We start from the raw sequence: 27,259 nt of genomic DNA, 5'->3' as shown, positions 1-27,259 counted from the left end.
GCAGGAATTTCATTGTCAGTGGCCCAGCCCAAGTCATCTTCAGAGTCTTGAGTAAGAATGCAGGCTGTGGTCCAGTTTCCTAAAGTTGTTTCAAAATTGCAGCTTCTTCTTGTGCTTGTATACTGGCCTAAGGAAACAAAAATATTAATGAGATGCTCTGTAAATGCATATTGCACTTAATATTACACTACGTTTTTGATGATTTTAAATTAATACTTGTATATTCTAACTATTCATAAATAAATTTATAGAAGTGGAACATCTGTACTCATTGATAATATCAATGGTACACTGTAGTTTTTGTTTTTGTTTTTTTTAATCACAGCATCTAGAAACAGTGCATGAATATTGCCATTTATCCATTAAGGAGTTATATTGATTGACTAATAATATAAATGATAGAGAAAACTGTTTAGACATAAACAATGGACATAACATTATGATAATACAGATAATTCACGTCAAATGAATCAGCAGCTTCAGTTGTCTGGATATTCAATTTAGTCCCTCTGCTTACTCTATGGCATTTGAACAACACGGACCATTAGAGAGGCCAAATCGTCTGCTAAAGAAAAGGTGCCTTTGGGAGAAATAGTAAACTGTATAGGAAACAAACTCTTGCAGCATACCATACCAATAAGCCATGTACTAAATTTCAGAATCACTAAATCATGAAATAAGTTCTCTTCTAAAAGTGTTGGTTGATAACTCATTAAAAATTAAGTTATTCACGATAAGAAAAATTACTAGATAATAACTGAGAATCTACTACCTAGTCAGCAGTGAAAAGTACCAACATAACACCCTAGTGTCTGCTTTCATTTTTCTTTCTTTAATTTTTTTTTCACAGCAGTGATTATTTTTGAGCATTCACTGTAAAACCTGACTGTGTTGTATAGACAGAATGAATTATTGGGTGACTGAATCAGTATGAATCAACTGAGATTGTCATTGACGTTTCTTTTCTTTTTAGAAAGATAAAGTTTGTGTTTTTTTTTAACATTTCTACTCAAAGTGGATTCTCATTCATAACTTTTCTTAACATAAAACTAATATTAACATATAGAAACTTTATCAGAAAAAAAAACTCGCTGTGGAAATGGATGCCAAATATATAGCAAAGAAAGATTTAATATTTTTATTAAAAAATTTCTGGGTCCCTGAGAGTATTTTCATAAATTATCAGCATTTCACTTCTCACACATGATGGTATCTTATTCTGAAAACTAAAATCAGTTTTAATTATGTAAAATTCTTTCATTCATTCCATGTGTCTTAAAATCCATTGATTTTTTTGGTGTGTCTTTATGCGCTCTGTATATCCATGTGATAATACTTGTCACACCAGTATTATAGGATATAGATAGGTTTACATTACACAAACAATGCGGATAGTAGTGAGAAATTCAGTTCTCCAGTGTGTAGTTAACCTAACTGCAAACAGCAGAATCTTCCAATGTACATAGCAGGACAGCCATTATATGTTCTTTAGAATGATGTCACATACAGGTTCTGCACTGTATATTCCTATGTAACTGACTCCCTGATACATAGGCCTTACAATACCTATTCTATATCCTTTTCAATTCTCTGTGATCACTCTTGTCCCTTCTGCTTCAACTTATTTATGATACGACTTTATCTTTATCTTTGACGCTAAGGATACCTTTACAATCAGGATAAATTCTATTTTATCCTCTACCTCAAATTATGCCACTTTTCTTCTTTTTTACCCCCCTAGGGCTAATCTCAGTTATGATCTCATCTCCTTATCAACACTGCTATTAACATTGCACAGCCTCATTTATTTCAAAGTCAGACAACTTCTTCATGTGCTTCAATCTCATATTCTCTACTAATTCCTTTCTTATAACTTGCAGGCACAGTCATGGTGACCCTCTCAATTTACAAAAATATACAGTTATTTGCTTACATTTCTCACTCTCTACATCTTCACTCATCCTGTCGCATGGCCTTTCACACTTTTATGCAGATGGCCTACAAATCTACAGCCAAGATGAAATACATGCTTGTTAAACATTCCAGTTGCAATATGCAATCACAACCTCAAAACAAAGTAATAATTCACCTCTCCGAATGGGTTCTTCTCTTTGAGACTGATTAACTTCACAGCATGAATCTTCTCTCTCTTTTTAAAGAGTCAAACTTTGGAGCTATCTTTGATTCTGTAGTCTTCATTTCCATATCCAATCTATCACCCATACTGTAGATTCTCCCTTTGAGAACTTATTTACGTCCTACTTTGCAGTTCCATAGCCCCTGTTCCAGTTCCATTGGTTCAAGCTCCTGGTTCATTTTGAGTCTCTTTAATGTAGACTTCAATTTATCAACCTCACAAACCCAAATCACACTACTCACCTTTAAGACTACACTCGCATTAGATCCCTTGCTCAAAATATTCAAGTTTTCACATTGTTTGAAAATACTCTCCAAAATCTCTAGCCTTGAATACAGTAAACTTTTTAAATGTTAAGCATTTTTTAGGCTGAAATCTGTCACATCTTCAAAATTGCCTCTAAAGGAATTTTTCAGAAAATTATCTCTTGAATAAAAACTGAGTTTTTCAAATTTTATGTTTAAGATTACTTTTTAAAATGTTTTCTCTAGCAATTGGATGCTCGTTTTTCCTCTCTCTTGTTCAGGACAGAATTGCAGTTTTATCCAGGAATTTACCTTCTTTCACTCAAATATGCGTTTCAAGGGTGAAAGAGTCCCCTGCTCAGCTTCAGAGGTGACTTGTGGTTTATCTAAGCAATTGTGATGCGATATTCACTCTCCCCCGTCTTAACTAGTTTAGCCATAGACTTGGGATGCAATTATAGACAATGAGACTGACTGGGAAAAAGGAACCTAGGAAAAATTTTCCTTTTTTCTTAAAAATAAATCAAAAGGAAATAATCTATTTGTCCTTTTTCAGGATATCATTGCAAAGATGCGATGCTCACGACCGAAAGATTATATGGGGAGGAGCTGACTTTATAAGAAAGTCTGTTATCTGAAGATGGCAGAGCATAGAGAAGGAAGGAGTCCATACAGTTATATACTTTTGATGATAAAAGTTACTAAATTAACCAACTCTAGAGCTCCTTTGCTTTTTGACTTGCATTATTTGAGATAATACATTTTTCTTATTATCCATGTCAGTTAAAATGCATTTGATTCCAAGAAACTGAAAATCCTATTAATAGTAGCTGAACAGACAGGAATTAATTTATCTCAATTAACAATGTCAAGAAGTTGTCAGGTTAGGGTTGGCATTGTGGTTCAACTGTGCAGATGCGAAGTACACCTTTTCATCCTTCCTTTCTGTCAACTTGTCATCCTTATGCTCATTCATGGTTGCAGGATGACTGCTATACTTCCCAGTATCACAAATATTCAAGGCATTGAAAGAAATGGGAAAAGAGCTATTCTGGTGCTTTTTCTTTCTGAAATAGACACCTTCCCCAAATTTCCATGGATGGCTCATTGGCTTCTGGTGGCTACAAGCAAGTTGGGAGTTGATGGTATTTGTAGGTGGTCACAATGTTGCCCCAAACAAAATTGGAATAGAAAGGCAACAAGCAGGAACTACCATGCTTCTAGGTTGGTCAAGGTTGGAACTTCTGCTACAAGTATCTTAATGTATCTTCTCTTCTTTATTCCATCTAGCAAATCATACTAGTCCTAGACTGTCCAACTTATGTACTGCCTCTCCCCTTCTAGACCATGTCAGTTCTCAGGGCATGTGTGTGTTTTAGGGCGTTCTCTCAGTGGTATAATATTCAGCCATATGATTGCATGGTCAGTGTAAACACTGACCAACTAACATATATTTTAAGAAATGGCTCCATCATTAATTGTTTTTAATTCTTCACATTCACTTATCTACCTTATTTTACCATACCAAAATACATAATACAGGAATTAAATAGTTTCCCCTTATTATGAAATGGCTTCTTGGAGTGCAGCATAGAGAAGGATTTTGAAGAATTTCAGTACAGTTAAAAACAGTGACATGAGTGAACAGGATGTTTGTTTCTGTAAAGAGGCAGGAGAGAAAGCACCCCCACACACTGTATATTCACAGCTTAGAACACAAGGTGCACTTAATACATAGTTTAGGTAATCATTTCCTTCCATGAAAAAAGAGAGCATATTTTCTGAATTAAATGTTTCTTTTAAAAAGGTTTGATCTCATTTACTATATACTATACATTTTGCAACAAGAAAATTTTATCTTTGTTCATAACCAACAGTAAAAATTTAACCATAAGGAATAACTGCATTTATTTTCCAGTAAGTATAAAGGGAGTGTAAATAAGACATCCACTATGAATGACGAATTTCAAAAGAAATATAAAAATAATATGGAAGAAGCTAACCTTATTCATCATAGCGGACTGAACAAATACGTTCTTTACATTATTGCTCTTAATTCTGAAGGTACTCAATAGGACAAATGGTATTGTATCTACTAGGCAGATGAAGAAAGTGAGTCTCTGAGAATTTAAATAATAGCCCAACAAGTGAGGGTCAAAGTCAAAATGAAGACTTTAGTTTAATTAACTGAAAAGGTCAATTCTTTCCTTATATTTCTCCAAAGGTCATTTTGAAAATGTAATTTATTCCATTATCCACAATAGATTACCTGACTTCAGGAATCCAGCCCTGATGACTTACACTGGAGAATATGTCTAAAACACTGTCAATATAAAATATTAATGAAGCCAATTTGCATAAATAATAGATGAACTGTATATCTCTATGTGCTGTGTGGTGTTCCTTTTGGATGTGAACAAAGCCCATCAAGTAGTTTTTTAAAAAGTGACTATTTGTCAACATATTCCTTTTATTTTAATAAATTCAATTACTTCTTGTAGCTGTCTATCAAAGTTGTAGGTAATATTAACAGATAGAAGGATGTAACTGACTTCAGTTTCTGAAAATCAAAACTGGCTGTGTGTGTTTTCACATCAATACTTCAAGTAGTTGTGAAAAAAAAAATCATATAAGGCAATCCGAGAGAAAAAATGAGAGAAGCAAAAAGAACATCAGTAGCATTCACATTCAAAAAACCAAAATACCCATAAGTCTTCCTAATGTTTTATGTCTATTTCTGTATTGCATATACATACACACACACACACACACATTCTTCATATGTACTCCCAAATAAGCTGTGATAACCTTATTCTTGATGGAACTTGTTACACTTTAAAATTAAAAGGAAACTTTTCATTTTTTTACCATTTTTTTTTAAAAAGCGAAATCATATCTTAATACATTTTTATCCATAATCTTTTTTCCACAGTAGAAAGTGAATTTTTGAAGCCTAAGACAATGTCTCATCCATTATTAAATACCTAATGTTTAGAAAGTTGTTCTTAGGCCATACTAGGAACAGGAATATAAGTTCGTCTTTACACAAGAGGAAGACAATTTTACTATCTATAATAACTTTTCTAGTGCCTGTGACCGATGTCCTTTCCCTGGCGGATTATGTATGTCAATGCGATCATATTCAAATTATTTTTCCTTTAGAATCTATCTGAATTTGGCCAAGTTTTTAATGTTCTGCTGGTGATTATTAAATGTTCTACTCGTTACGTCTTGAGAGGAAAATGGCGATTTCACAAATGTCGTAGAGCACTGTCATATAACTCCTTTGAAATAAATTTCTTACTGTCAGTAACAAAAAAATACACTTTTTGGTGCACTTAAAAGAAGTTAGAAATAACAGTAGAAACCATTATTCAATGCATTATAAATTTCATTTGAGAATACATACATTATAAAGGGAATACATAATTTTTATAAAATTAAGACTATAACACTGTAGAATTTGTAGTATAGTTTTTAAAAGTGCCAATTATTTTTCACTTCCTTTTATGCTTTGATTTAAAATTAATATATGGGATGAATATTGAGAACATTATGTTACGTGAAATAAGCCAGTCATAACAAGACAAATTCTGTACGATGCCACTTATATGAGGTACCTAGAGATGTCAAATGTATAGAAACAGAAAGTTGAATGGTGGTTGTTATGGACTGGGGGTGGTGGTGTTGGCTACGTGACAATGAGATGCCACTGAACTGTATAGTTAAAAGTGGTTAAAATGATAAATTTTATTTATAATGTTATTTATATTTTACCGCAATTAAAAAAATAATAAATGCTAAAAAGAGAAAATGAACACTTCAGAAGCATCATCACTATAAGATCCTGAGAAAGAAAAATGGTATCGTGCTAAAAATAAAAATTTCAACATGAGTCATGTGGACTTCTTCCCTGTGCGTGCGGGACGTTTTCCACTGAGGGCTGTAGTCTGCTCCCTGTCTCTCTTTGAATCCAGCCTAGACTCTGTTATTTGCGTGATCCTTAGGAAGAGACAGAGTGATGTTCTGAAACTTCTGAGGCTAAGTCATGACAATCTTGCTATTTTTCCTGATGCTCCTGGAATGCTTGCTTTTGGAGCATCCACTTGGTAAAAGGCAGTCTCATGCAGGATTATTACTCAAAAAGGCAGTCTTATTATCCTGTGATATTACTCAAAAAGGCAGTCTTATTATCCTGTGACAGCCATGTTATGGAACGCCCAAGTCATGTGGATCGCCCTGGAAGATGAGAGTCCACATTGAGCCTGATAGAGAAACCGAGGGTACCAATGTGCCAAACATGGAGGGAATGAAGCCAGCTTGGAACTAATCCTTCTGTTCCAGCCATATCTGTTTGAACCATGTGCATCAGAGACAAACTGCCTAGCTAACTTCTTCCTGAATTAGTGGCCCACAGAACTGCGAGCAAAATGAAACTTGTTTAGGCCACTAACTTTTGGCAATAGTTTGTTATGAGGCAAACACTAACTGCACCAGGTAGCTTGTATGGTATCAAGATTCCATATGAATGGTCACCAGTAAGATATATGAAATATATATTTTGAATTAGATCCATGCTCATATTTTCAAATTATATACTTGGTTTTACAGAAGACTTAAAAAATCACTTGAATTAAAGCTTGAGTGAAAAATTAATGTGGCTCATCTAGTCCTCTTTTCCCAGTGCAATGTAATGATAAAATTATTCATTAAACTAGTATTTTTTCAAAGTGCTAATTTTTATCCTCATCTATAAAATCAACTTTTTTTAAAGAAGGAATCGAAACAGTAATGAAAACCAATAAAGAAGTGCAGACTGCTAGTTCAGTGTCTGACAATTTTAATTCTGACTCCACATAGTTCCATACAATGGCATGATGGGAGATTTCTGTAACATGCTTTGCTGTAGATAGGTTGTAGTTTCTAGTACGGGGGCAAAAAGAATGAGAGGCTGCCATCTGGATATTTGCATAGAGAAGCTGGAAAAATGTTTTGGCTATTTCAAATCTACTCTAATGCATGAAAAGAACATTGCTTCTCAGTAGTCAATGCCAATATGTCTCTCTACTAATAACGTGAAGACCTGTGCTGAATCGGCGGCACTAGAACAGACCAATGTACTTACCACACTGGGCTTCATCGGACCTATCTGAGCAGACGAAGTTTATGGTCACAGACAAGGTGGGATGCAGTAAATATACTTCTTGTTGTGGCACAAAAAGTCAGTAGGTTCTGGGCAAATCTCCGAAGTCTCTCCCACTGGGGAAGAAATAAAATAACAAATAAATCAGTATTTTGTAATATTTTCAGTAATTTGAATATTCTTTTAAGTCATTTTATTGATTCCACGCTATCAAATAAGTTAGTGATTTTAATAGTTGTCCAAGGTAGATGTCCAGACAACGCCCCCTCCTTCGGTCCCACCCCCATTGTTCAGCAAGTTATTCAGACTGTACTTCCAAAATATCTTTCAACCAGTCAAGGGCTGACCAGTGTCTATTACATAAACTCAAACTTCTAATCAATGCATTAAATATCTTTTGTTTTTGGTACCAGCATAGTGTTCCATTCTCATCTTCTGCAACTCTTTCTTTCCATAAGCACCTGCAGTAAACTATATCCTGCGACTGAGGGTTTCACACATAACGCCACTTGCTCTTCGTTTTCCCATGTGTTCACATATGCTGCTTCCTTCACCTGCACTGACCATTCCCTCCTGTGCTCCTGGTGGTTTGCTCAACTTCTCTCTCTATCCTAGTCTGGCCTCTCTGTCATCCAAGCCCCAGGTTGGACACTCCCTGTGTCACATGACTAAAGATCCTTTTTAGTCCTATATTAAATGTTTAGCCACTTGTATAAGAGCTGTTTACATGTTTGTCTGTTACTCCAGACTCCAACCTCATTAGCAATGAGAGTTTTTGCTGTATTCTCTCGAGCTTACATGGCACCTACTATGTAGTGTGTGCTTAAAAATGAAGACATAATGGTTTTATCTAAAGGAAGCTTAGAAAAGTGAACCTAGATAGAATGTTCAAAGCAATACACATATTTGCATATTACTTGAACTGATATAAAGTCTAATGATAATATTTTGTAGCTTCGAATGATATACCTTAAAGGTCTAAAATTATTTTTAGCCAGTTCAACAAATTAAATAAAGCCCAGCAATTCCTTTGATACATAGTCTGTAAATTCAGGCTGATGTGCCTGAGGTGGGAGTAAGTTAGGCAAGGTTAGGCAGTATTTCCATAAAGAAAAAATGTAAAACTCTATAAAGATTTGATAAAAGTGCATTTCCATAGCCTTCAAATCATCACCACAACACAATAACTAAAACTTGAATAATTTCCAGAAATAATTTACCAGTATGATGCAGTCTGAATATGGAGATTGAAGAAAGAGCACCTAAGACAACAACAGGATTTTCAACTCTGGGCATCAGTAAGACAAAGAATTAAAGGGCATGTTCATCGAGTGGTTCAGAATCTTTGCCATATTATTTTAATTAACACTAGTGAGAATTCACAGTTACCCAGAGCAATATGTAGACACTATTTACTATGCAAGTCAAAGCACTGAAATTATTTTATTTTTCCATGCTATCGGCTGTGGAGCCATGTAATTACTCCACAGAGGAAATGTCTTAACGCATAATTTAAATAATTGGTTCTTAGTTTTTAAAAAAAAATATGACTAAAATAGACTACATCACTAAATGAGCCTTATTTCCTTAAAAGTATAGAAGAGCAAAGATAGGGAGAGAAATCAAGTCAGTGCTTTGAATTTCAGTAAACCAAGTGATTACTAGAAGTTCTATGGTATGCGAGTCGTACGAAGAAAAAATTTTATAAAACCTAACATTCTATGAAAAGTAGATTTTTAAGACAAGAATATAGTTAGACTGTTGTTAGCACAAACATTATGGTAAATAGAAAAATTATTTTATTTTATTGAGAATATCTTGTATGTGTTTAGCCAGTTTCAATTTCTTCATTCAGTCAAAATGATAAACTCTACAGATTTGATAGTTGGAAAATATAAGAAATGAAAGATAACCTCACATATTCTACAGTTGACCATGCTAAGAATGGAAATAACATTGGTGCTCATAATAGAGAGTTGAAGGTAATCTGGCTGACAGAATTGGCATATGAAACAGATTAAATATTTATTTAGGCCCCCCAAAAAGTTTGAGACCTAAAGACATAAAATTAAGTATGGTAAATTGAAAAATCCTAGAAATAATAATAAAAAAAGGTCTGAAATATATATATATATGAATGACTAATTCATTATGCATTTAAATGAATTGTCACCAACTTGAAAGTGACATCAACTGAAAACTGGCTTTATTCTGCTTTGAAACAGAGTTTACAGTAAAGATGTCCTTGATCCTTTAAATTTCTATTTGTATTTAAATAGTTTTCTCCACAGGGTTTATTACCAGATACAATCATTCTAGTGCTATATCTGTGAACAAACATTTGTTTTATCATGTTCTTCAAGTGATGATATACAGCAGGCTCTGAGATTTCAGAAAGTAAATTTCCCAGGGCACATGTTTCGTAAGCCCCTTCATATCTCATATAGAATACACTGATCACATGGAGGACAGAAAAGGCAAAATGGGCATTCTCCCAGCCTTTGGAGACCATGTTATTTAGTTGATAAAGTCATGTCTTAGGCTCTTCTTCACTGTGAGTTTCTCAGATTTTCCTTTTTTTTTTTTTTTATGACTTTTACAATTTGGAGGGAACTGGTCAAGTATTTTGTAGGATGACTTTCTGTTGGAATTTATCTGATTTTCCCACTCCTAATTAGCCAGAATTATGGGTTTTGGCAGGGAAGACTTCAGAAGTAAAGTGTTATTTTCATCACATTGTGACAAGGGTTTATACTATTAACATGACTTGTTGCTGTTCATGTTGACTTTGTTTACCTGGCTGATGTAGTGCTTGTCATGTTTCTCCACCGTAAAGTCATTTTTTTCCCACCCCTTCCCATACTATGTGCTTTGGAAGGAAGTCACTATGTGTGGATCACAGCTGTTGGGTAGTGATCTACGCTCCCCTCCTTGAGGGCAGAGAATCTACATAAATTGTTTAAAATTCTTATGCATGGGAGATTTGTCTCTTCTCTCCCATTTACTTATTTACTCAGTAATTTATTTCTATCAATATGGACTACAGGATATTTATAATTTGAGTCAAAATGTAATGCTACTCTATTTTTTTACTCAAATTGTTTCAGCTTTTGCCAAGGGGAGCTCTTTCAGTTGGTTCCTGTGTCCTTTTGATGTACCCCATCAATGCAGGCTGTTTTAGGGGGAACACTACCATATTTTCTAGTAAGTTGCTCAGGCTCATTTCATATCTCTTATATTTCCTGACCCAGTCTTAGAATCAGTCATCAGCCATTTCTCAGAGGAGCCCTGGTTCCTTTTATTGGAAAATGCTATCAGAAACCAAGATCTGGGGACTAGGTTGCTCCTTGCTACTGGTTGCTCCATTGTTCTGTGCTATGATAACTTGAATTTTTCAATTATGGAAAAAGATCAATATTATCTCTTCAAATAGTATCTTTCCTTAAGCCTCTGTTCTCTACTTCTGGAACTTCTATTAGATAAGTATTGAATTTAATCATTCTATCCTTGATGTCTGTTAATCTTTACTCCACAGTTTTTTCTCTTTACCATACTGTTTCATTCTGAGTAAGCTCACATTTATTTGATGACTTATTCTTCAACTGTGTTTCTAATCTGTTTGTTTAACTTTTCCGTTGATATTTATTCTCATTTCTAGAAGTAAATTTTAGTTATTTTTATTTAGTATCTTGCCTATTCTTCTTTCATGCTTTCCATTTTCTATATTATGATCTTATGATCCTAGTAGCATATAGTACCAACAGCATAAATTTATACTGGCTTCTACATTGTCCTCGAAGTTTCAATAGTTCTTGAAATTTTAACATTAATTTGTTGTTTTGGAGTTCTTCTCACATCACATACTAGCCTATATGTGGTATGGCACAAGGAGTAGGTTTAATTCAAAGGATCTTTTTCTCATATAGGATTAAAAAATCAGTCCCCAAATCCTTTAGACCACTGGGAAGTTAGATTCCACCTGTAATCTAAATTTTGATTCTCCTTTTTTGGTTCTGGGAGTGGTAGAAAGCATATCCTGTGATACGATTTTGTTATTTCTTCTGTAGTCTAATTTTCAATATAAATTTAATATCTAAAAACTGGCATTACCTTATGAAGTCTAAAAATAACCCTAAGAAAGCCCCATGAAAATAATTTTCTCCAAATAATACTACTTATTTTAATATAAACTTGAGGCTACTTGCATTTTGTCCAATAGTAGACCTGTGCTTAAAAATAAACTCTATTTTATGTTCATATAAAAGTAAATATATATAAGCATCTGAATGCATTTGCTGAAACAGAAACATTAAGATGTATTTGTAGTAGCTATAAGAGAAAACTTTTCTGTAACTGGTTTCTTTTTACTTGTTAATATATGAATTTCCCTTGTCATTTATCTGTTTTAATTTGTTGACAAATTATCTTTAGATAGTTTTTATTATAAGTATGTCTCAAAAGTTTTATCATTCCAAGTAAAAGTTTTACTCTAGTTAAAGCTGGTAATATTGGACAGTACATGCTGAATACTAATAGGTGGTTCAAAAATGTGGACCAAGGTAATGATTTCAACCCCATTCTAATAAAATCTGTAAGCTGAGGAAAGCCATTTACTATTGATCTCTAAATGAAAACAATGATAATCACTCTCATACAAAATACTATGTTTGTTCATATCTAGTGATGTCATCTATTTAAAATATTCATTTATTCATCCTGAAAATATACTGAGTATATACTCCGTAATATACTGAGGATTTGTCAGACACCATGGTGGATGCTGTGATAGTTCTTATCCTCAAAGGATTTATAATCTGGTGAGAAAAGCATATTACTAAGACAGGATGTTTAGTGCTATAATTGAAGATATTTATGGCTTGCTGTCAGAGGACACAAAAAAGTAGTCCTAGCTTGTACTAGCATGTTAAAAAATATTTAATACATTTATTCAGTTGATGGCCTTCCAAGTGCCAATCATCTCAGTTAGTTAGTTATTCAGCCAATTAGTAAGATAAGCCAGACCATTCAACTGAGAGGACACAGTTCCTATATGAATCTCCTTTATAAAACTCCATTCTTCTCAGTTCTTTACCAAGTAAGTTTGGCAACATATTGCAAAAATGGAAGATTCAGATTTATTTAAAGGAAGAGCAACATTTTGGATAATAAAAGGGAAATAGGCTTAAGAATAAATATTTTGGAAAAGATATGCACCCCAAATCTTCCCTTGGGTGAACTGTTTATTTCACTTGAGTGCTCTCTTGTTCTGGAAAGATCAGGGGCAAGTTTGCAAATAAAAGGAAATCTCAACATTGCTGATGACTTAATATCACATGGGTGATATTTTCAAATGTTCCAAAAAGTAACAATAATACCTTTCATATTTTCTATTCAGTGCAAATATTTAATTCTATCTTCTGTTAGAAAAATTGCTAGGCTTTAAGAAGGTCAATGCACATATCAGACAACTGTTAGCAACACATCTGAAACTGTAACCTCAGTGACCTCAGTGACAGCAAAGTTCAGTTTGTGTCAAATTATCAGAAGTGTTATTGGAGTTACTGGACCATGTCTTAGTGCACAGAGAGAGTTTCGGGAAATGTAAAAAATGCAATTCTACTTGTGCCTGTTAAATGGAAAATATCCTAAAGATCAGCTTTCCATGTTTTTAAACAAAAAGGTGACTTTATTTTTGTTTGAAAAAACTATATATGCCAAGCTCTCTTTTCAGACATGAAACAGATTTTTATCTAATTTTTTAGATCTGGGTATATTTTAAATATCTACTTTTCTTTATGGATTCGCCATATAATTTAAGGACAATAGATTGCTGAATTCTAGGTTGTATATACATCGAATAATTGGTTTAAAGGTTTAGACAAAAAATATTTTTGGAAGGCCTAGAAAGGAGGAAGAGAAAATAATCAGAAAAAAAAATGGCAATGACAAAACTCAGAAACGATATACCTGACAAAGAGCACTAGGCTTTTATGAATGAAGAAATATTTTTAACGGTGTACTGTTTCAGAAGTCCCCGTCACTCTTCACCTCTTTTTGATTTTTAAAATTCCTCTAAAAGAACCCTTGCTCAGTTATATGATAATTTCCTAACCATCATTTTAAAAGAAATAACTCTTTCCATTCCGGACTTTACTGCTGCATCCGTCGTGCCAAAAACGCCTTTCATTTTACAACCCTAATACCTTTAGGTCCTTGGCATCACAGTCCTGTTATCCTGCCGTCTCTTAACCTTCCTTCTCCTCTCTTGGCTCTTGTTCCAGTCCAGGCCTTTAAGTGCCAGCGGAGTAATTGTGAGCCTGATTCATTTTCCTTTGCTCTTCCATGGGCATCATATTTCCTGTTATGATTTTATTGACCAACCTGGCTGCTAAAGACCCAATAGCTATATCCCAAACTGTAAATTTTCCTGAGTTTAGACACTTATGATACATTTTCTATTGGATTTCTCTACAACATATCAGACCCACTAAATGTAACCAAAAATACACACACTTTTTTTTTTTCTTTTTGCCTTCTACTTTATCTTTCCTTACTTCTTGCTTCATAATAAACCTCACAGTACCCATCTACATGTGGTCCACAGATGGACATCTTTTTTTTTTTTCTTTACCATTTTTGTCTTTACTCATGTTTGTTTTTATGCTCTCGTCCTTCCTCAGCCATGTAGTGGAGATAGCTGGCTACTTATAACATATGCTCGAATTTCTATAATGTAGAGTTGCTACGGAGTCAGCCAGACATTATTTCTCAGATACATTTGCAACCAGGTGGAGCCATCAGGGTGTGTTCTAACACATGGTCTGTGAGTGGAAGTGATACATATCACTCTCTTTACCTCACGCTCTTTACCTCTCCTGGTGGGATAGAAAAGCAACAATCACGAGGTGGACCTTGAAGGCCACGATTAAAGATCTGCCTACACCCTGAATAAAAGCATGAGGTAAAGCTTCCCCACCACTCTGTTCTCCTGCCAACTCCGGCATAGTAGTAGGTAAGGAATGAACCGCCTGAATTGTGATGCATTTTGGATGTACTTGTTGTAACAGTAGCCTAGCCTGACACGACCAGAATACGATGATGATGGTGTGGTGGTGATGACTCTAACTCTCACAGAGCATTTACTACATGTCTCATTATGTTTAAGCACATTACATATATTAACTCATTTAATTCTCAAGGTAGCTCCAAGAAGCAGGTACTATAATTCTTCTTACATCAATTACCAAAGTTCCCAAGACAACTCACAGCAAAGCCAGAATTCATGTTTTGAACCTCCAATCTCTTCTCCTGCTCAAATATCCAATCCTATAAGCCACAAGTTATTTAAGTGTTGTTTCTTCCAAGATGGATTTATCCATCCAGTTCTCTTGGTACCTTGGATAATCTCAAGTATAGAGCATGGTATTGAAATACAGTACCATGATACAGTTTCTGTTGGATTTATCTACTATACAACTGATGAACTAAACATCTCCTTCTGGAAATATATAGAAGAATCCTTCAGGGAAGAAACTATATTATATTCATTGCTAGATCCCTAAAACATAGCACCAAGCCCAGACTCCTTTCAGGTAATTAAGTAATTTTTGCTAAATTGTGTTGAAATTTCATAAAGCTTACTGGACTTTACCACTGCAACCAGAATACTTGGCTATTTAAACTTAAAATAAATTTAAAACATGCTATGAGTACTAAGCACTAAGAATTACATTTAAAAAAATTTGAAACACATTAGGCAAAATGTTTCCTATGAAACTTTGCAGTGAGAAATAGTTAAAGAAAACTGTCAACTACTGAAAATTATTCAGAGGACAAATGGACTGTGTGGTAATTATTGTCACTGCCTAAGGTAATTTCTGAGATGTAATATATTTTGTGAGTTTGATAGTCTATATAAACACAGCTAATGATGTAATTTATTGTTTGCTACAAAGACGAGGAGGCTCACAGTGTGTGGTGACATGAGGCAGAAAGCAAAGGCAATCTAAAGAGAAGTGGGCCAAGACAGCAGAGAGGACTGAGATAATGAATGTTCTTTTTGAGAAGAAGACAGATTTGGTATGAGACATAAACTTGTAAAGAAAGAAAAAAAATCACTCAAGAAAATTGTAACCATCGTTAACAAATGGTTCTTCATTAAAAATATTTGTCTACATGCTAGATTCTAGCTCTAACTTGAAGAATACACATGAGGAATGGAAGATGTCATGTGTTTAGATGTAACTAAAATTTTATAACTGCTATATTAAGATGGGAATACACACTTTGCCTCCACTCCACTCCAAGGTTTGTCTCTACTTCACTGGGATGAGATGTAAGATGAAAGTTGCATATTAAAGCACCAATATCACATATATCTAAAAGTGAATGGCAAAGGAGGCGGATTTAATTGCTTAGAATACTATTTCCTGTTCCCTTGCTCAGGTAACTTTTGCATAGAATTTATAATGAAGAATTTGCCGATAGGTTCAAAATATTAACTCATAGTAGGAATATATGTTTATCTATCTATCTATCTATCTATCTATCTATCTATCTATCTATCTATCTATCTATCTATCTTTAGATATCTATAGATAATAGTTGATTCATTTTGACCAAATTGAAAACAACTACTTTTATATCTTATCAAACAAGTCTGCAATTATCATGTTTATTTCTTTTACTCTTACAACCACTGGTATTACATGAGTGATCTCAGGATAGACAGCTGGTTAACAAGATTACTCCATTTGAGATTGAATGTTGTACAACGCACAGAACTGACAGGTTTGGGGGGGCAAAGGTGTCTAATGGGCACTTCACTAGAGCAAATTTCCATGAGACCCTGTTGCTTAGGTCCTTGGAATTTATCCTTCTCAAGGATGGTATACACAATTGTTTCTTCAATTCTCTGATCCATCCCTGAATCTTTAAGGAAAATGACTTTGGTTTACTTAAAGTTGGTAAAATTGTTTTTAGTATGTACACAAAAAAGAATATAGGAAGGCTACAACAACAATCGACAATGTGTGTAATAAAAAAATCCCATCTATGTTTAAGGAAATATATGGCCTTCCTAAAAATTTAATAAGTTCTAGAATTTCTCTGATATTGATATCATTGGTAGGAAGAATAAGAGATTTTGAAATGCCGAACAATTTGATTCAGACTTTTTAATTAGACTGACTTGTCTATTATTTATTTAGTAAGGCTGCCAAGGGACACTGTTACATCATATGTCTTTCTGCATAAACATAAATAATCTAATCGCAAAATAATATTATCTTTGACCATTTCTATTGAACTTTCTCATACTCGTGAGATGTATAAAAATTTAATCTGCACTGTATTTTCAATGTAGTATTTCATTCAAACTGTCAGAATTTAATAGCTTTAATGTGGACTGAAGATGATTATTAAAACTGGGACTCAAATATTTAGATGCACTTAATTATTAACAAATAACTGAGCTACAACAAAGTAAGTTTAAAATATTTTTAAACAAAATCTTTAAATCTCCTTGAGTGAAATCTGTAACATTTTGTATGATTTAGTTAAATTAATTAATCTTTATGGGGTTCAGTTTCCTCATCTGGCAAATGGAAATTGTAAAGTTCTTGAGTGAAAAACAGAGTTGTGTGAACATTAAATGAGATACTATATGCACAATTTTCAGTACAACGTTTAGTTAATATTCTATTAGTGTTAGTTTTTCCACTTTTTGCTTAAATCTTGACTATTTGCCCTCTCAGAACCTTAGATTTTTTTATCTATAAAATGGGTTCATAGGAGATTTAGCTTAGATAAAATATATAAAGCTGGTAAAACTCCTTGATTTATAGATGTTGAAAGTCCTAATTCCTCTTGCATTCATCTTAGGCCAGCATTCTTTCTACAACAAAATGCTACTTTGAGAAAACATTAATAATATTTTATGTTTTCATTTATTTTCTAGAATTATAAAATGATATCAGTATTAATAGATAATATTGTCGACATTTAATGGGCTGGATTCTGGTTTAATCACTTTGCAAGGATTAAATCAATAGATTTTCACAACCATTCAATTGTACAGAAGAGGCACAGAATGATTATGTAATTTGTCCTAGATCACGCAGCTGAGAAATAGTGGAGTTAAATTCAAAATGAGGTAGAGATCGCAAAGCTGATGATGTTATATAACCTCTAACACATTGCTTTCCAATCAAAATGGTGATGAAAGAATATCATTAAAGTGTGTGTTCTACACTTTTAAGGACATTTAAAGAATAGTTAAAAGATTTAAAAGTAGAGGTCTCGGAACATGAGATAATATTTTTAGATTAGAAACATCTGGAAGCTCACTGGCTTCACTGTCAAACTCAACATAGTATTTCAGTTGCTTAATATGTTGCATAAATTATTTTAAAAGTAATCTCACCAAATAGTATAGTATGTCTTAAAAAATAAAGCAGGATTGACATTTTGGGAGACGTACATTTTAAGGGGCTAAGCATACAAAAAATGATGATATAATTTTCCAAAATATATATTATAGAACATTCCAAAACACCTGTATGTTAATAATCTATTTTTACATTTTTAAATATTATGGATACAAAACCATTTATTATTTCCACTTTTGGCAGTACGAGATTTACACCACCTCATCTGAGAAGAAATATCTACAATGCATAATAAAATATTGAAATACATTTAAAATTCAGGACTCTTCAAAGCCAGAAATGAAGTGAATTCAGCTAACAGGAAATTTCTGTTGAAATCTTCAGATAACTTCACTGGCTTAGGGTCTACCAGACGCAGGGAATTTACTGGAGGCTCCCACACAAAACAGGAGCCAATAAGAAGACTTATGCCGACTACATTAGAGTAAATCAGAAATAAACCTGCTTCTCAGAAGTGGTAGAAAAGACACACATATCCCCTGAATCTAAAATTGACTTGGAATAACAAAAGGCTAACAAGAGCTAAGACACACCTGAGAAAGAAGATCAAAATCCAGAGACTATGTACTTTAGATAACAAAACTTACTTAAACATTATGATAAACTATAATAAATAAGATAATGCAGAATGGCAAAGAGATAAACTAATACACCATAGAAACATAACAGAAGATTTAGAACTGAATCTCATGTGTTTAGAAATTTGATTTTTGGCAGGTGTAGCATGCACATTGGAAGGGGAATAATAAACTAATCATATAGCAGCAATCTTCGGGCTGAGTTATGGGTACAGCAGAGAGGATGTAAAGATTTTGCAAGGGGGATAAAGACATACAGTTTTAAGGAAATCAATTTCCAGCTCTCCATTTCCAAATATGAAGCTTCCTAAAATTGATGTGCTTGAGAATGCATCTATGATCATTCTGGTTCTCCTTTGCACATTTTCTTTTACAATCATACTACATACTTTATAGAAGACAGAGCTTTGCATCCCTCTATTTGACATTCAAAAAAATATATGGACAAGTTGTGGCAGTAGAAATATGATATTTTCAGCTCATTTAAAATCTTGCTCCTTTTATTACCTGAGTATCTTCAAAGAATGATTTATTCAGATAGTTTCATGAGATTGAAGTAAAAAATAAGCATAAAACCATTTATTATACAATGTTCTTTACTACCAATGCATTCATAACTAAAAATAAAGCTATGTTTTTAAATTAAGAAAGGTGAAGATATAAATGTAAATAAATTTGATATCGTCAAACTCACATCAAAATTGTCTTTGGAAGTTTGATAAAAATTAGCATTACTCATGTGATGCTAGGGGAGCATATATATCTACAGAAAAAAATGACAGCAGCTGATGTATTGTTTGTTAGTAGCTACAAGTTAAATATTCCACATCTCAGAAAACTGATTCCCTGTAATGACATCACTGTGCTTGAGGAATGAATATGATGGTAGAAGACATTGTTCAACAGATTGTGTCAAAAATTCTGGTAGATTATTAAAAAAAAGCCATTCGTGACAACATGGATGGACCTCGAGATAATCATGCTAAGCGAAATAAGCCAGACTGAAAAAGTTGAAAATCACATGAAATCACTTATATGTGGGATATAAACCTAAAAGCAACAAATTAACAGGACAAACAGAGATTCATAGACATGGACAATAGACTAGTGGTTACCAGAGGGTAAGGGTTGGATGAGGAAGGGGGAGGTAGACGGGGTAAAGGTGGTCAAATATTAGGGGGTAGGGGAAGGGTAAAGTTGGTAAAGTAGATGAAATATATGGTAGCTAAAGGAAACTGGACTTTGAGTGGTAAACACACAATAGAATATACAGATGTCAAATTATAATGTATACCTGAAAATTATATAATTGTATTAACCAATGTTGCCCCAATAAACTTTAAAAAAAATAGCTATGCATATAGCAAAAAAAATGATGTCACTACTGAGACTATAGCAAGCAAAGAAGAGATTGTTGAGTTTGCACACTTTTACACAAGTATATTTGGACTTACAATAGAAATATATAAAATTATATAATCATATTTACATATATATATTTATATTTTCTGATGTAGCTGCTCAATGACAAAGCAAAGGGTGACCTTATTGCTCACCAAATACACAGCAGCATTATCTGCCATAGCCAAGAGGTGGAAGCAACTCAAGTGTCCATTGACAGATGAATGAATAAACAAATGTGGTCCATACGTATAATGGAATATTATTTAGCCTTAAAAAAAAAAAAGAAATTCTCATATATACTACACCATGGATGAACTTTGAGGATATTGTGTCAGTATCCTTCGGTAAGCCAATCACTAAAGTACAAATACTGTATAATCTCACTTAATGGGGTATCTACAGTAGGCAAATTCATAGAGACAGAAAGTAGCATGCTGGCAGCCAGGGGTTGGGGGTAGGGAAAATAGGAAGCTATAGTTTAATGGGTAAAAAGTTCAGTTTTGCAAGATGAAAAGAGTTCTTGGATGAATAGTGGTGATGACTGCATAACAATGTAAACGTACTTAATACCACTGAACTGTAGACTTAAAAATGATTGAAATGATAAATTTTATTTTACCTCAATTAAAATAAATATATTTGCTGATGACTGAGTGCTAGGCACTGTTCTAGGAGCAGGTGTTACAGTAAGAATGACTTTATTCTCAAATTTAATTTGGAAACATTTTTGCTGATAAACAAGTTTTGAATGCAGAAATACTTAGCCTTGATTTGTATAGAGTGTGGGATATTGCCACTAAAACAGCAAATATTATTTTCTAGGAGATTAAATTAGCACATTTTTTCAAAAGACGTAAGAAATATGGGATATTTATATCTGGCAATTACTGCATTTAGAAGTGGGATGGCTGTCATGGAGATGTGTATTTACACATTTATTTGCATTTAAAAAATAAAGATAGGCTTGTAGTGATGAAAGCTAAGTCTGATTGAACTGGCTGCTTTGACAATAACTGTATTTGCCAAATGTACACATGGCAGAAATTTTCAAAACAATGAGTAAACTAAAACTGCATCCTCAAGTTTTGATAGAAATATATCTGAATCATGTGACAAAATACTTATTTTATCAAAAAATAATTGACAAAGTTATATTAAAATTATTCATGTTTCAAATTTTCATATCTTTATGACTTAATTTGTATATAGTAATTTGGGGATCATTTTCTTTTAATATTAAGCTGAACATTTAAAATATATGTTCTCTTTTATATGTATAATAAAGGCTCAAATAATAAAGGGCACATTAGAATTATTTGAAGCCTTAAAAATTATGAACACCTGGATCCCATACCCAGAGATAATGATTTAATTATTCTGGAATGGGGCCTGAGCAGAGATATTATGTTAAGCTCCCCAAGAGATATTAATGTGAGGCCAGGGTTGAGACCTATAATCACTGATGCATTTCACAACAGAAAGTCAACATAGTTGCTCCGGTTTTTTAAATACAGGAAAAAAAAAGAAAAAAAAAAGAAAAAGAAAAAGAAAAAGAGGCAAAGAAAGAGAGAGTGAGAGATGGAGAGATTAGGGGAGGGGCAGAAGTAAGAAAAACAACTTTTTGCCTCTTCAGAGAAATACATTTGTAGTAATAGGCTGTGAGTAACATTAGTGTCGGAATCAATGAGAAATGGGTACAAAATCAGGCAGGGAGTGGGCTGATTTCTGAAAATGGGCTCTCTTGGATGTGGAACACTGGAGATTCTGAATTTTTCAGATCATTTAAACACTGGGGCTATGGTTTACTCCCGGTTACAGGCTTCCCTCCATATGCCTTCTTGAGCCTATGTTCTTACGGTCTCTTGCAGGCATGCCATAGCTTATTAGGCAATTGCCCGATAGAGCTACAGCTCAAAGAAGGCTGTATTACACTCAACTTCATTTCAATGTGTTTACAATAGAAAATATACACTGAGGTAACTTTTAATCAATGTCTCAACTCATAAAAATATATCTAGGTATAAAATAACTCACATTAAAGATGATCTAGAAATACATGAACAAGTAAAATATCAATTAATGAATAAAATTAATTTCTTAATATTTTCATTTCTTTTTTTATTAGTTCAACCAATACATTTAGCTTTAGTATAAGTTAAAAGAACCTTTTAATACTTTGGAATAATTATATTTAAAGCTTATATTTAAAGCAATTAAGAAAATGAAAGCATCACCCTGTCAAATGAATTCCTATGAGTCCTTGATAATCAGAATAGTCACTTAACTTCACATTTTAGTTTCCACTAGAGTGAGACAATTAAGAGAATTCTAATTAACCATTAATAAATAAACAATTAAAATGAATTCAGGGTGTTCTCTTAGTGTAAAGGACAACTGAATAAAAAAAAAAAAAAAGGAGATTATGATACTAGGAAAATAAAATCTGCCAGCATGTTGTAAAGAACAAAACAAAACAAAAGAACCTTATGGTGAATTTTTTTGGTAAAGGACTTGGGAAGAAGGAACAACAAAAATATAAAGCATAATGAAAGTTAGACAAAATCTGATGATGAGGAAGTATGGTTTAAAGACATTTAAATGTTAGCACTAAAATGTAAAGATAGGAAAAAATATGAAAAATATTTATTTAATCTCATTATGTTTCTTGATCTTAGTGATAACAGCAAATATAAAGTAAAGCCTTGATTAAATTTTAAAAAGTAGATGAAAATGTTTTCATTGAAAGTACTACAAACAAAAAGAAAAGGAAAAGCAAGAAAAACATATTTACAACATAGCTTATAAAAGGGGATTTATATAATTAGTGAAGAAGAAGCACGTTTAAATCCACATGAGAAAGCAAACAACTCAATAGAAATTTTTGGCACAGAAATAAATGCATGATTCTCAAAAGAAGAAATGTAAATGACCGATAACAAGCATACTGTTAAAAAAATTTAACCTCATTGTTAATCATAGATGTAAATTAAAACACGACCTACATCATTTCACTTAATTTAGGAAAGTTTCCTTGAAAAAATTTAATGAAAATCAGAGTCGGTGAGGATTTAAAGAAATAAATTAATTCACCTAAACTAAAAAGGGAAAGCAATCTTGATGGAATTGTGAGGATTTAAGGAAAGTATAAGTTGTTGAATTATGGAGAGACGGAAAGATGCCCAAAGACTGAGGACAACGAAGCAATAAGCAACCTTAACAGAGAGCATGTGGAGAAACAAAAGACATTGGGTGAAAGGTTGTCAGTGGAAATTTACATATTCATATACGTTCTTAATTCACAACATATATTAAAATCATAATTCTGTATACTCTTAGGCTGAAAAAATTGCCTAGTAGGACCTTGTAGCAGGCTATTTGTTTAGAGAACAGATAGCCATTCCCTTCCTCTCCCTTAGTTTTGAATAAACACATTTCATAGATGTCTTTATGGTTTGACCATGCAACAAAATTTTGGCTAATTAATTATAAGTTGAATTGATGTGCAACAGCTTCAAGGAAATCTTTTAAAGGCCAGCTGGTATGCATGTGTTTTGACTCTTTCCTCCACCAAATTTTTTTTTTCCCTTGCCAGGTGAGAGACAAAGTGACTGGAACTAAATCGCTCATTCTGAACTCTCATCTCCCCCACGATATCTCAAATAACCATTCCCTCTGCTCTATTCCTATTGTATATGCTAGATCAATTCATTACTTTTAACGTGCATCATTAGACTAGTCATCTATTGGAACAATGAACTCATCTGTATAATACCCTTCAGTATTCTTTTTGTGTAAGTATTATATTAGTATTTGTTGAATAAATACTGATCTAAGAATTGATTTTCAGTGAGCCAATAGTAAACTCCCTTCATCTGATAACTCCTCCCTATCCACATGGTCATTGAATTGGGAGCCCAGTAGGCATGTTTGCACAGCATGTCCCTGCCATCTGATTAAAATTAACTTGTCTGAGGGTGGCCGTTTGACCCAAGATGGGTCAATCTGAATCCCTTGCTAGAGAATTTAGAAATATAACTAATGAATTTCTGCAACAATATGTTAAAGACTCTGCATCCTGTACTATAATCATGTGTTCTGCCTATGTGTGCTGAAGCGGAGAAAGCTGCTTCCCCAGAGAGAGGCGACTGAAATAGATGTGCACAGAGAAGCAATTAAAAAAGATAAGACGCACAGAAAGATCCCAGCTCAAGTGCCCTCTTTTCGATCCTTGGTTTTAGAACCTTCCAGAAGCTGAACTGCTTTCCTGATCTTGGATTTCCTGAGATTCCTCGTATCCTTAAATAAACTCCCTTTATGTTTGATGCTATTGGCAGTTAAACTAGACCTACTTAACCTAGAGACTTCCCAGAAATTATCACGAGAATGTTCAAAGACTAAAAGACCAAAATTCAACTTAGTGGAAAGAAATCCAAACCATGCTTGATTTCTTTTGCTGAGCTCTTTCCTGACCTTTTAATCAATGATTTAAAACTCTATATTTCCCAACTCCTCTGAGGCAAATTTCCAGACTATTTATGTGACTCGTTTTGCTCAAATCCTCCAAGAACCCATTCTGTATTAAACATCATTCCTTCCTTAAAGGAGATCCTGTATGTGCTGGGTCTAGTTTGACCTTGGCACCCACCAGGTGCTCAGTAGGTATTAGTCTCCTTCTACTGTCTTGGTTATCACGTATCTAACACATGTTTCCATGAAACATAAAGTTTGTATGCAATTGATCGATGGAGGAATTAGGTCGATACAAACAGAAGCTGTGTTGATTGCTACATGATTTTCTCCACTATAATGATGTCTTTAGCCACCAAGGCACAGCAGACGAAAGCACTACAACAGCTGAGCACAGGGAGCTGTGGAAGACGCAGGGCTGCCCATGTGTTTCGCCCAGCGTTCCTTGCTCTGTTTCTCCATGCTTTCTTTTGGAAGTGTTTCCTTGTGGGGTTTTTCCAAGCTTTGGTCACCTTCCCCTTGATGCCATTATTCTACAGCCCTTAATTGTTTTATACCACTCTTCCATCAGGATTCCTTGCTTCACACCCTACCTTCCTTTTTTAGGTAACATACTATATTTGCTGAAAAGTTCCTCTATTTATTAGTCTTAAAATGCTTTAAACGGTGACAGCATTTTCAGTATGGTTGCTATTGTTTATATTAGCACTGTATAACTTAGTAACCTATGTTCATCGTGACTTGCTCCAATCCTATTTTCCCATAAGCCCTTGTCTTGTGTGATTATTCCAAATATGAGTATTTTCAGAAACTCATATATGCCTCTGTATGTTTGCATGTATATTCCAACAACTGTAGTAGATGAGAAAATTGGTTTCTGGCCCTAGCTTAATATTTGTGCATGTATAAATACCTTTAGATTTTATTAAAACCTAGTTCTTTATGTTTGATTCAACTGGATATAAATTTCTTGAGTTCTGCATCTACTCATTTTAAGTATGCCTGTAGCTTATATGTTTTAGATATATTTGTTTCAGGACTGAAGAGCTTATTTTTTAACTGTGTAATGAAAAATAAAAAATATATATCCTAAGTGTAAAATGGAAGACTTATTGATAAACATTAATATTTTTTGAATACAAAATAATTAGTAAAATATAGTTTAGTAAAAATTGAAATGCATTATTGTCACAAATTCTCTATGTAATGGTCTTGCTGACCCAGGTATCAAGTGTGGAAATGCTCATTGTAATTAAAATGAATTCTAATTGAAAATTACATAAACCAAGGATAATGTTAGCGTTCAGATTTACAGTAGCCTTCATTAGGGATAGTTATTTAAGGCTCACTAAAATGTATGCTGAATTAATTATTCTTATTTAATATATGAATGAACAAAATTACATCACTGTACTTAGATTATAATCAAGTATAATCACATTAATTATAATAGTCAGTTAATCATTATGATAGGATTATAATTACATCTTTAAATGTAGATCATTTTGACAATGAAATGCAAATTTTATCAATTTTATTGAAAGATAAAGTAATATCTGATATTTTCTAGATGTGTAATAAATGGTTGACTTAAATATAATGTTAAAGTAATTAGATCCATCCATGGCTTTGATTTTTTAATTTAAAATAGCTGATTAAAGATATAAGAAACTCAATTACATAGTCCTATTGTTTAAAATATGGGCATGGGACCAGGAATGAGAATATATTCCCTGATTTTACATGAAGCAAAAAACTTGGCTCTAAGTCTTAATGAAGAACAATGTTGTTGGTTGACCATGACAATGATGCTTTTATCCTGAGGCCTGTCTCAAATCAATTCAATCAATGAATCCAAGTAGGGATTCAGCTGGCAATGACTGGAAGTAGAGGGTTGATGCCCCAAGGATTCTCTCCACCTCTTGGTCTTGAATTTTGTTTAGTGTCAGCTTTATTCTCCTGACATCATTTTCCATAAGGCTGGAGCCATGGATGCAGGAAGCTCTTAATGTATTTAGAGTATTAGGATCCGAAAGGTAAATGTACTTCTCTCAGTTTGAAAAAACCTGCAAAGGTTGTGATTTCTTTTTTGGGCATTAATTAAGGAACCACAATCCTCACGATGTGACCTTAAAGACAACACGTGTTTGCTTCCAAGTTTACAATGCTGGACAACGCAAGGTCAAATGCAACTCTCTATATATACAGCATGATTCTATACTGGCCCAACTGTAAACAACATTCCTCTATGTAGTATAGGAAATTAAACGATATGCTAGTTAGGACCAACTAGATTATATTACAATTAAAAAAATAACCCCCAAATCTCAAAAAACACCATTCTCTTGTTACTTGCCATATATCTCTAAAACAAGATGGCAGAGGGATTTTGCTCTACAAGTTCAAGGGACGAGGCAGAAGTAGATGCACCATCTGGTTGTAGACGCACCATCAGCAGCAAAAGTGAGACCTGGAGGGGTGTACCCCAGTTTAAAATGCTTCAACCTGGAAGTGACATGTATTACTTCCTCACAGCACATTGGCTGGATCCTTTTTACATGGGTCTACCTACCCTAAAGGGTATGGGCCATGTGGGAAACAAAATGGATATTTTGTAAATAGTAAATGTCTCCATCACATACAATGATAGGTTTCAAAAAGTGTGCAGGTTTTGTTTATAAATCAATGAATTGATACTGTCATTTTTTCCTTTGATGAAAAATCAAAATTTTGAATCAATAATAATAAATTACCTTTCTTTGACTGAAAAGTCAAAATGACCCTTTTGCACCAATATATGTTATATATTTAGTAAAAGATGCATTTATATGTGACAT

General features: G+C 33.6%; 1 protein-coding gene across 1 annotated transcript in view; it reads right to left on the bottom strand.

Annotated features, from left to right (window-relative positions):
- The window catches only part of MALRD1 (MAM and LDL receptor class A domain containing 1), a 533,295-nt gene that overhangs the window by 151,177 nt on the left and 354,859 nt on the right, over positions 1-27,259 (bottom strand). The window contains 4 exon segments of the mRNA XM_025043397.1: positions 1-127; positions 7,508-7,538; positions 7,540-7,575; positions 7,577-7,641. The exon segment at positions 1-127 is cut by the window's left edge and continues 1 nt beyond it. Coding sequence (XP_024899165.1) covers positions 1-127; positions 7,508-7,538; positions 7,540-7,575; positions 7,577-7,641 — 259 coding nt within the window.

Source organism: Pteropus alecto, unplaced genomic scaffold (assembly GCF_000325575.1).
Source record: "Pteropus alecto unplaced genomic scaffold, ASM32557v1 scaffold11, whole genome shotgun sequence".
NCBI lineage: Eukaryota > Metazoa > Chordata > Mammalia > Chiroptera > Pteropodidae > Pteropus > Pteropus alecto.
The sequence above is the reverse complement of the archived record's forward strand: the minus strand, read 5'-3'. Positions and strand labels throughout refer to the sequence as shown.